This window comes from Castanea sativa, chromosome 10 (genome assembly GCF_040712315.1).
Source record: "Castanea sativa cultivar Marrone di Chiusa Pesio chromosome 10, ASM4071231v1".
In the NCBI taxonomy this organism is placed as follows: Eukaryota; Viridiplantae; Streptophyta; class Magnoliopsida; order Fagales; family Fagaceae; genus Castanea; species Castanea sativa.
The window spans coordinates 9,007,014-9,018,995 of NC_134022.1; the positions used below are offsets into that span (position 1 = coordinate 9,007,014).

At 37.0% G+C, this 11,982-nt stretch overlaps 1 protein-coding gene across 1 annotated transcript; it reads left to right on the top strand.

Moving 5' to 3' along the window:
- LOC142614134 (putative glycerol-3-phosphate transporter 4) lies at positions 1–7,389 on the top strand. Its single transcript, XM_075786677.1, has 3 exons — positions 1–1,383; positions 2,495–3,040; positions 7,040–7,389. The coding sequence occupies exons 1-3, from the start codon at positions 339–341 to the stop codon at positions 7,075–7,077; spliced, it is 1,629 nt and encodes a 542-aa protein (XP_075642792.1). The 5' UTR covers positions 1–338; the 3' UTR covers positions 7,078–7,389.
- The last annotated feature ends 4,593 nt before the right edge of the window (positions 7,390–11,982 follow it).

Consider the following 11,982-nt stretch of genomic DNA (forward strand, 5'->3'; position numbering starts at 1 on the left):
ACCTTGGTCGCGCTTTTTTCTCCATTTCGATCCATCAAAAGTCAGTAAGGTTTACGTTCTTGTTTCTTTACTGACACCTTTCTTTCTGGGGTTAGTTACCTTTTTTTTTTTTTTGCCTTTTTTGTTCTTGCATTAAATTCATCTTTTTCCAGATCAGTTTGTGGGTATATTCTAACTGCTACGGAATCAAGCCGTTTTTTGCTGTTATTTTAGCTTGTTTTACGTTGTTGGGTTATGTTACTTTACCTTAAATCATGAATGTGCTATGAGAGTTGTGGAGAATAATTGGTGAGGAATTTGAGTCTTTTTTTTTTTTTTTGGGGTGTAAGATCATAAACATGTCTCGGAGTTCTGACACAACAAGGCGAACCCCACCTGGGATTTTGCTTTTGAGAAGCATTAGAGGCAAGGATTGGAGCTTTTCTACTTACAGATATGTGGTTTTGTTTGTTACATTCATTGCATATGCTTGTTATCATGCTTCTCGAAAACCCACTAGCATAGTTAAGAGTGTATTGTATCCTGATCCCAATAGGCCCCTTGGCAATGGGCAGTACCCTTGGCCAATTGCCAACGTGTTTATCAAGGAGAGATTTTCAGATACTGGCATAAATAGGATGAGGAACAAGGGTTGGGCTCCGTTTAATGGACCGGACGGGACATCAAAATTAGGGGAGATTGATGTTGCATTTCTAGCGTGTTACTCTTTGGGAATGTATGTCGCAGGCCACCTGGGCGATACGTTGGACCTTCGGTTGTTTTTGACGACTGGGATGATTGGGAGTGGAATTTTTGTTGGGATATTTGGGATGGGATATTTTTGGAATGTGCATGTGTTTTGGTTTTATCTTGTAATGCAAATGGTTGCTGGATTGTTTCAAGCAACTGGTTGGCCTTCGGTTGTTGCTGTTATTGGCAATTGGTTTGGGAAGAGGAAGAGGGGTTTGATAATGGGTATTTGGAATGCACATACTTCGGTTGGGAATATTACTGGATCTCTTCTTGCTGCTAGTGTCTTGAACTACGGGTGGGGCTGGTCTTTCATAGTTCCTGGTGCAGTAATAGTCATGGGAGGCATACTGGTTTACTCTTTCTTGCCTGCTTACCCTGAGGATATTGGATTTACTTGCCCACAAGGTTCAGCTACTACTATGAATGTAGCGGCAGAGCCTAATGATGAAGAAGCTCAGATAAGTAAAAGAAATGTTGTTAGAGGGGAAATAAATACTGCTTCCCAACATGGGTCAGTGGGAAGAAAAAGTGTCGGGCTCCTTGAAGCTTGTTCAATTCCAGGAGTGATACCATTTGCATTGTGCCTTTTCTTTGCGAAGCTTGTGGCCTACACGTTTCTGTACTGGTTACCATTCTATTTAAGTCAGACAGGTATTTTTCTGTCTCCCTAGTTTATGTATTACCTTAATCGTTATAAAGGAGCAAACTAATGTTACTTATAAACTTGTAAGATTTTACATTGCTATCTACTTTGTCAGTTTGCTTCTGATTTTTTTTAATGGTATTTATTGTCTTGTTTATTGACTCTGAGAAGCTTTCAAGTAATTGTGTGTGGTTAGAAATAGTCAAGATTGATGATGTAAAGGAGGCGAAAGTAGAGCAGGTGCTAGTTTACTGTGGGACTTGCATAATAAATTTTTTTTGTTTTTTTGCATTCTCAACTTAAACTTCCCTAATAGAGGTGAAACTTTAGGTGTCATTTTCAAAACAATGATTAATGGTTGTATGTTTCCAATTAATAACTAAAAGGAGGAGTAGATATAAGTGTTATATAATCAGAAAAAAAAAAAGAGAGTAAAACTAAAAGGACTGGATATAGCTCCTGTATCTTGTGTTTCCGTCATTCTGCTCCCTATTGTTGCATGTAGTTATAGCTAATTCTGTAATTTTTTGATTAATGATTCTTCATTTCATCAAAACATTCTAGAATAAGAGTGATCAATTCATCTGCTGTTGTACACTTATGTTGGTGTCATTGTCTTCATCCATGCATTGATCCAACTGTTTTTCAAAGTGAAAGGTGTTCACGAAAATTTTTTATTTTATTTTTGATAAGTAATAAAATGTTAAGATATTTTATTATTTTTTAATAGTAACAATAGAGTTGAAGTACCTTTCTAGGTGGTTCATTTTTCTGATAAAGATTATTACCATGAGGTAATTCATGCTAATTTCTTATGCATTCTATATGTGGATGGTAACAGCCATCAAAATTTATAAAATCGATTTTATTACTGCTTAAAATTTATGATTTCCTTATAAAGATTGCTTTCAGTAGTTAAACACTTTTTATGCACAACGCTGTTAAGTTTGCAATCATATATGAATTCTCCTGGGTAGATTCTTGTACCTGTTACTTGTCTTTGCACACTTTAATGATTCCATGGAGCCATATCCTGTTTAGGGTCTCTTTATTGCTTATAAATCATCTTATTCATCTGCTATAATGTTTCTATCTTTATTCTTTTTTATGATTTGGCAGAAATTGGTGGAGAGTATGTTTCTGTAAAATCCGCTGGAAATCTGTCTACTTTGTTTGATGTAGGGGGCGTTGTGGGGGGAATCCTAGCTGGCTACATGTCTGATAAACTTAATGCTCGCGCTACTACAGCTGCCAGCTTCATGTATGCTGCAATTCCTTCAATGCTATTATATCGAACATATGGGAGTGTTTCGAAGACTGTCAACATTGTACTTATGATGACTGCTGGCTTGTTTATAAATGGACCCTATGCACTCATCACCACTGCAGTTTCTGCTGACCTTGGCACACATAGTTCTCTTCGAGGGGATTCTCGAGCACTGGCAACAGTGACTGCTATAATTGATGGTACAGGATCAATGGGTGCAGCTCTTGGCCCTCTTCTTACTGGGTTCATATCTACAAAGGGATGGGATGCAGTTTTTGTGATGCTAATGATCGGTGCTCTTATTGCGGGGCTTCTTTTATCACGTTTGGTCATTGCTGAACTTTCTGAGAAAACTTGTAAACCAATGTCTCAATCCAGTGGCCAGCAAAGTGTTGGAGGTAATATTGTCATTCCCCTTCCCCACTCCCACTCCCACCCCACCCCTCTTCTCCCCTTCTCTCTTTCCTCCTTTCTTTAACACGTTCATCAACATTGCTGTTTCTTATTGTTTACTTGGAGAAGTGCGTGCAAACACAAACACCCCCCCCCCCCCCCCCCCCTTTCACACCCAAAAAAAGAAAAAAGAAAAAAAAAGAGTGAGATAGAAAGGAGCAAGTTTACCAATCAACAGAATGTATAAATGTAGCATAAACATTTACTCGATAAACAATTGAGACCCGTGTTTTAACCTCAGTCAGAAACTTTAAGGTATTCATTGTATTTAGGAAGATTTTTGTTATATAGGTGGATAGTGAAATAATTATATACTGTGCTAGTTTAAATACAGGGTAATTAGTAATTACTACAAGGGTAACTCATAATATTATTTGTAAAGTTCATATTGGCCCTAATATAAAAATGAAAAGATAGATTGATAAATATCTTAGACGGAAGAAAGAATGAAACATAAATATTCCAGATAGAAAGCTGATGTTCATCTTCTCGTTATCTATAGACTATATATAAAAATATTCTTGCAATGGGTTGTAGGTGTCCTTTAGTGTTTGAATAATAGCGATTCTCAATAGTATAAACACATTTAATGTTTCAGTTTCTATAGTTGCTTCTAACTTTCATGGATCACATGATTGATTCATTTAGATATCCCATCTTAGTTATTTCAAAGTTGGAAATTAAAGGGCATATTACATCAACCTCCCTTGAGGTTTCAAGAATTGACACTCACCCCCAAACTCTAGTCAAAACGACAACCTACCCTTGTGGTTTGTGATAAATGTACAGATAAGTCCTCCTCTGACATCGTTACTAACTCTAATAAAAATTCTATTTTTTTACTAATTTTTGTATTCACCATGGTTAAATGTAACCATTAAACCCATCACCTCTTAACTTTACCATCCTCTTGTCCCCTTAGCCTAGGAAGCAAATGCGAGGAGTTCTGGATTGCCTTCTAATCTTGCCATGTCTTGCTCATCTAAGTCACCTGAGCTTCTATCCGATCCCCCAACCTTGCGTCAGCCAAAATTACTTGATTCTTGAACACACAGCCACTCGAACCATTGTTACTGATAGTCAGCTTCATTGAATCCACAACTACACTAACTGCCAATCACTAAGTAGTCTACTTCATCTTTGGAGCCTAGCCCCCAATTTCTTAGAGAGACTCTCACATCTCAGAATTCCTCGCTTCACCTTGCAGTTTTCTTAACAAAAACACCAATTCACCATCGATTTTTGATATTGCACCCCTTAGCCTTGGAGTCCCACCTCATCCTTTCCATGCACTGAGCAGAAATTAATAGTTTGCCCTCTCCAACATCCAAGATCATGAAAAACATGCTCTGGACCCCAAAATCTCGGGCTCTTCTTCTGGAAGGAACTCCTTTAGAGCTCAGATTGCCAAACCTAACAAGATCCAGTTCATGCCAGTTTGTCAATCTGGTGGCAGTACTTCTAACTGATGACAGAATTTCTGTGTTTATTGATGCAACAGATTTTTCAACTTTGAATTGGATATTTGGATTGCTCTAACATGAAATTGGGATTTTTGGTGTATATTAGTTTTTTGGTTTTTTAGGCTGATGAAGTTCTTTGAGGTGAAAATTGGGTCAATCTAGAATGATAATTTTCTTCTTTGATGCAATAATTTTCTTTATTTGTAGCTCAATGTCAGCTTTCTATGGATGTTTGGTCTTTCAGAGTTTTTTAGGTTAAAAGTGATATTCACATGATTTGGATTGCTTTTTAAGAGGTTTTTGGCTGATTTGACTTTTGGGATATGAAAATTTGAAACTTTGGTGAATTGGTGAAGAATGGTCTACTTTTGGCAATTACATCGGTACTTAGATCTCATCTTTTGCTATTCACTGCTGTATTTGCTGTTTGTCCAATAATGTTCCTGAAATGGAGTTGGCTCATGATGAATTTGGGAGTGATTTATGATCCTTTGCCTACGTGAAAATGTGAGTGTTTATAATTTGATTAAATGTTTTGGGTGGAAGTTTGGGGACTTTACTGATCTGCAAAGGGAGAAACCATAGGAAAAGAGAGAAACCAAGTGAAACTGGATTGGCTGCTAAGAGAGAAACCAAGGTAAAGAAGAAGAAGCAGAGAACACAAAAAGAAAGAGAAAAGAAGAAAGGGGCAATTTGGAGATTCATTGATAACCCTTGGGCAATATGGTAGCTTTGATGTCATTGGGGCGAAATGGTGATTTTGTAGCATGGGGGTGGGGAACAAAACTTATGTTAAGGTTAAAATAGGAACATCAATAATTCACTACTTGACCAAGGGCAGGTTAATTTACATAAAAACCTAACTTCTTAAATCTAAGTTGGTCTTTGGGGGTTGACTATCATTTTGGCTAAAGTTTGGAGAGTGTGGATTCCTAAACCTCAAGGGAGGTTGGTATAATTTACCCAACATTTACTCAGTTTGATTATTGTGCAATCTTGAGTGACTTGGGGTAGTCTGGACTGTTTATGGGAGTTGAATTGTTACCCAGTGCAAGTATTGTGTACTAAGATGACAATATTACTCACAAGTCACAAATGTGCTACTCTTGAGAAATCTTTGATTTAATGGTCTTTGGCTTTGCCAAAGAAAGTTAAATGGTGTCTGATACAGCCCATGTCTACAGATTCTTAAAACTCCATTCTTCTAATCCTAGTAACTGCCAAAGAAAGATAAATCCAGATTGTATTCATGATAAAACCCAATATCAATCAATGACATCTCATCTATTTTTTTTGGATCAAGGCCCCAGATTTCTCATGTTGAATTCCTCCTACTCCTGGGTAGGTCCAGATGTAGAATATCTAAGGCATGGTATAGCAATTCTTCTATTTCCATGGATCTCGGGTTCCAATTTCTGATGTAGAATTTATTCAGTCTACAGCCAGATCAGAATATTTTGACACAAGGAAGCTATACCTATTGCTAATATTATTGATAGTAAAATGTTCAGTACACATCCTTCAACACACTCCCTCCTCCCTAGGTGCCAAGAGTGGGAGCAACAGTGGACTTTTTAAATTTATCTCTAGACAATAGGCAGCCTCTTGTGGCAATCTTGGAAGATCAGTGAGATTTGTTGTAATCACGATGATGCGAATTTAATGTTTTTTTTATCTCACGGGAGGAGCCATAGGTAGGTTATTTTTTCAGTATCTATTGTTCTGGAAGGGGTGGACCTCTTGAATAATTAACAAACTTATTGCTTCTTCTTGTTTTATTGGGGAAAACATTATGCTTTTCTTCTGCCTTTTATTTCAAAATCACCAATTAAGAGGACAAGTGCATTGTTTTGTGCCTTACTGGATTTCAGTTTTCTCATTTCATATGTGAGTGGCATAATCTTTATTTTACTTCAAGAAGTTTTTTAAATATTAGCTAAAATAAGAAGATTGAAAGAGGTAAACTTGGTTATTTTGAAGCTTAAAAAGGCCTTTTTCTCTTAAGATGGCCTAGATCAGAGTTTATTGGGGAAGAAAATTAGATGAGGTAATGAGAGCACAAAAATAGGCAATTTCAAGGGCTCAGGCCCAGTGCCCTTGAAATGTCTTAAATTACAAATTGAAGCTTCTACTTGAGTGAAGGTAGCCTGAAAGAGTAATAATAAGGCATTTATGAAGGAAAATATGTGAGAAGTAATGAAGAAGTTGGGTTAACCGCCATGTCGGTTCAACAGATTAATGTACTGTTCAGAAGAGGTACTTTATCCTAGAAGTGTGCTAGCTTATTGTTTATTTTGATGTTGTGCCTTTGGATAGGATCATAATTTGCTAGCATCTTCAACCCTACCAACATCACTCTTCTTCGTTTTCCTCTTTTTTGTCGAAGTATCCATTTTGCATCACTGCTGTAATACCTATTCTCCCAGTAATCTGTAACCATTACATTAGTTTTGAACTTACAAGTGATCTCTTCTTTTGCAGCTCATGTGACTCAACCACTTCTAAGTGATCGTAGGTGATAATGAGGTATTTAATAGTACGGCATGGTTCCATGAACCTTGATGTTGTTGAGGAAAGTATAGAAAAAGGCTAAACATGCAAGTGGTAAATTGTATTTTTAAATATTTCTGAGATTTAATGAATTTATTTGTAACTTCTAGCATGTGTACATTGTCTTTTTTTTGATAAGTGTGTACATTGTCTTTATTGTACACAAACTGATAAGAAATGTTTAGATTTTGTCTAGTTTGGTTCACTGGGCTTTCCAAGCCAGTTGACTTTTGAGGAACCAAGTTGAGCTGTAGTTACAGACTTACAGCTACTGTTGCAGATGGAACCCGAGTTTTTTTGTCAAACCGTATTTCTTATTGCTTGTTCAGTTTTGTGCTATTCTAATAGTCCAAAATGATTGAACTTGGCAATAATGTTGTATTTAGCTTTTTGTCAAGCTCAATTCAAAATCCTTTTTCCATAGTGAACAGGAAACAAGTAACATATGAGGCTGAGAAAAGGAATCTCCTATCATTGTCATTATCATTATCCTTAATGCTTAGGATCATGGTTATTTGCCACTCAACACTAATTGGGTCTAAACTTGACTTGCAACTTCTGCTCTATTGTTTGCCTAATGTTTTACGAGACTTAACTATATCATGTTCCTTATCTGCATAATGTGAGGTTTTAGTAGCTGCCTTCTTGGAGTAATCTCATACGAGTAGTCTTTGAATAAAAGATGATTTTTTAATTTTTATTAATAAAGTGGGGTTTGAATATTACAAATTTAAATGCACTAGAAACCCTAACCCTAGCAAACGTGTAGTAGTGTATTCTAAAGTAAAGGAAAATCAGTTAGAACTCCTCCAAATATTAAGAAATAAAGAAAATGAAAAAAGACAATTGACAAGGGCTGGACTAGAAAAGCATAAAAATTATGTTGGACTAGAAAAAGATCATGACTAAAAAAGAATAAAACAATGTTGGGTTAGAAAATGGTCTTGAGACTAAGCTCTGTTATGGTCTGATTATTTGGGCTATCACCCAACTAAGCTATGTTGTGGTCTTATTATTTGGGCTATCACCCATCTGTTTGTTCAGGGAGATCTATAGAAACTTGTTCTACATTAGTCTCCTCCACTTGTAAAGAATTTGACATCAAATTAAGTTCTAGTTTTAGGTAGAAGGCTCGTAGAAGTCTTCGAAATTGCCGTTAAATCTGGTAGATCAAATACATTGTCAATTCTGTTTTGATAACTTTTCTAGTTTATTCATTGGAACAGAATATATTGGTACAGTCTATTTTGACATATCATTTTTGGATTACCACTAAATATATGCAAGTCTTCATCACATAAAACTATACCATATCATCATTACATAGCATAACATGTCATATATGAGTAAATAATATATACATATACATATACATATACATATATATAGGGCTGTCCAAACAACTTGTAGATCCGATCCACCCAGCCAAACCGACCGGACCCGAATCGTCTGCCACTCAATCCGACTACTCCAGCGGCCGACGGTAGGTCCTTACTTTCCAAAACCAATATCAGTGGATCGAGTGCAGGTCTCTTCCTCCAATACGCGAGCCACCTGACCCGACCGCCATATAAATGGGTTTAAAGGTCTGAAGTTTGTTAACTAGTCTCATTCCAGTCCTTACGTTTCAAAATCATACTCTCACTCTCAGTTCTTACTCTCACTCTCTCCTCTCAGTCTCACGATCTCTGCTTTTCACTAATGTTTACTCTTCGCTGATCCTGCTCATCGTTGATCTCTGCCTCTGCATTGTCGATCTCTACCTCTTTGTTGTTGATCTGTGCTCTTCATCGTCGACCTTCGTTCTTCGTTTGCAACATCCTAGCTCGTCTTCACCTCCATCTCTTAGATTTGATCTTTCTATTTCATCTCTTAGGTGTGGTTATCTATGTAATTGTTGTTTATTGTTGTTTTTGTTCTTTGGATTGGTGGATCTAGTCTTTGGGTTTGTAGATCTTCTCTTTTGGTTTGTAGATCTGTTGATTTTGTTCTTCAGGAATCAAACTTTAGTGTTTGATCTTTGTATTTCGATCGAAATCAAAGTCGACTGACGCCCACTCGAGCTAGATCCGACTCGACTGGTGGCTTTTCGCGGTCGGCGGCGGGCCTGGAACTTCTCCACCCAATCTGATCGGGTCAGTTGCGGGTTGGGCACAAACCCGACTTGTGGACAGCCCTATATATATAGGTCATATGCTAATAAAGTAAATAAGAAAAACACATTCTTAATGAAAAATAATGAAAAAATTCGTATGTAAGTTAGTAATAAAAGAAATGGGTTTGAGATAAAAAAAACAATGATTTGTTTACATACCAGCCGAAATCACCATACCTAATGGGCGGAAATGAATAGAAAGAATTGATTTGGGCCGGAATTTAGAACGAGATGGAATAAAAGGGTGATTTGTATCAGTTAACTAATAGGAATAGAATTTTCTGATAACATTGCCTTTTTTTTTTGTTTTTGTTTTTGTTGGGGTTTAAGCATATTATACATTCCCACTAGAGATCTCTCTTTCCCCTAATAGACCATAATCATGTCACCCTCTTTGAAGATCTCTGAAGACCTTGCTACGTCCATGTTTGTCAGTTGCTACTTTGTATTTCACATTGAATCTTCCAATTTTTGCTTGATCTCTGCATGGATTGCTTGAACTTGCCTGTGCCATATTTTTAGTTGCCACACTTGTTCTAGGAATTTTAGGAAGGCGAACTAAATCTAATGCACGTTTAGGAGACCTTTCATATACAATTAAAAAAGGTGGTCAAGCAAATTCTACTTGTGTGTAGTCTCCCATTGCTTAGGCTTGTCTGTATGGGAATGTGTAGTGCTGCTGAAGTTAAAAGAAATATCAAACATCTGCCATATGGTCTTCCAAAAATGACATAGGAACTTGGGATCCCGATTTGATGTAATAGATCTAGGAACTCTGTTGTGTCGAACAATTTCTTTGAAAGATAACCTTGCGACATGTGATGCATTTGATATTTTCTTGCAAGGAATGAAGAGAGCCATCTTCAAGTACCTGTGAACTGTAACAAAACCAAATGCTAATTTACATCGTTGTCTAAGGCTTGAACTACGTACTAGTAAAAAAACCCACACATTTTTGGAGAGATTTGCCCCAAAATTTGCTAATAGAGATTACTCCAAGCTGATCCATCCTCCTCACTGGGCCGCAAAACCCCCCAAACCAATCACATTGTTGCCCGTGGTGAAGAGAATGAGCAAGAGCTGAGATGGGAGAGAGGTAGTACAACGAAGAGGGAGAAGAGGAGTCTAAGTTCAGGAATGAAACAGAAAGAAGTGGCGTTTGATTTTAGGTTAGAGGAGAGAGAGAGAAAAAAGAGAGAGCCAAATGGGTTGTAATAACTTAATATAATATATAGGATAATATTAAAATAATATAATAGAAAGCTATAGTAATCGTGTATATACACGGTTATTAATTCACTGTTATCGTAGCAAGTTTGGATATTTACAAAGTTATACAAGGTTTGATGCGTGTGTTTTTTATGCTATATTGTGTAATTTTTTGCACTTTTTATATTTTAGATCCACTGATGCAATTGCTCTAACATTTGTGTCCAAAGTAGGCCAGTCATAAAATCCATAGACAAATTTTCCCAAACTATTTCAGGAATGTACAAATCGTTATTCTGAGACTAGCCTTCAGTTGTCCGGCAAGTAGAGGACTTCCTTACCAAATTTCCTTCATCTCTCTTCAAATGGGGGTGAACATTACAATTCTTCTACACCAGCTATCATCTTATCAGTTAGGTGTCTAGCAAGACCACCTCCATGCAAGTCATGAATTATCTTCTCTTGTAATAAAGTCCTAAAAATGCACAAACTGGTTCCCACGGATCAAGTAACTCTCATAAATGTGGAATTAATTCTTCAATAGGTTGCTTTTGTACCCATTTGGCTCCAATTTCACTAAAATCTTCACTCTAGACTAGTAGTTGACAGCACCCATCACACAAGTAGAGGAAATCACTCTCTGTGATCCTAGCACCATTGAAAAAGAGGAGCATATCAAGGAACTCACTCGCCATGATCCAAGCACCCTTAACACAGAAAGATATCACTCGTTAAGATTTTCAAAACCAATCGAAAATGGTTGTGTTATTGTTGGAAAGTTTTAGTTGTGTGTGCATAATTATCTCTTATGTTTCTTCTATGTCTTTATAATACCTTTTGTAACCTTATGTATATAAGAAATACAATTTTTTTTCTCTCTCTCTCTCAACCTGTGAGATAGAAGATAGTTGGGTCCGTTTGGTAACGTTGTTTATATTTTTTAGAAATATGTAGGTGAAAAAGTGTGTAAAAATACGTATAATGTTGTTTAAAAACTGAAAAGTGTTGCTCAAACAACCATACCAAATGGCCCTCGAATTTCTCAAAAATCTTTAGTATTTTGTTGCAGATGGGTTTCAAAGTGGTTCTCAAACATTCCAAAATCAAGTGGCGACTTCTTTCCGCCTTGACCTACGAGGCTTGCAGTGTACTCCTATCTTATGTGTAGGTCGGTTCACACTAGTTAACCGGTTTATTTCATTGTGATCCATCATCGTAAACCTTGATTGAAAACAATGGGGTCTCGACTAGGGGTGTTCGCGTTGTGGTGCGGTGCGGTGCGGTTTTGGGCCATTTTTAGCACCACACATTGCGGTGCGGTTTAGCTAAAATTATAACTGCATCACACCTTATTTTTGCGGTCACATGTGTGGTGCGATGCGGTGTGGTGTAGGTTAAAGTTTAGCCAAAACTATAACCACACCGCACCTTATTTTTGCGGTCACATATGCGGTGCGGTGTATAAGATGCGGTTTGAATGATTTGAAGTTAGTATATTTTTCAAATTTTT

What these genes read in the sequence shown, in the direction of transcription:
- LOC142614134 (XM_075786677.1), top strand. Translation starts at nt 339, where the DNA reads ATGTCTCGGAGTTCTGACACAACAAGGCGAACCCCACCTGGGATTTTG. An exon ending in ATTCTATTTAAGTCAGACAG is followed by an intron (nt 1,384 to 2,494) that starts GTATTTTTCTGT and finishes ATGATTTGGCAG; the next exon opens with AAATTGGTGGAGAGTATGTT. An exon ending in TGGCCAGCAAAGTGTTGGAG is followed by an intron (nt 3,041 to 7,039) that starts GTAATATTGTCA and finishes CTTCTTTTGCAG; the next exon opens with CTCATGTGACTCAACCACTT.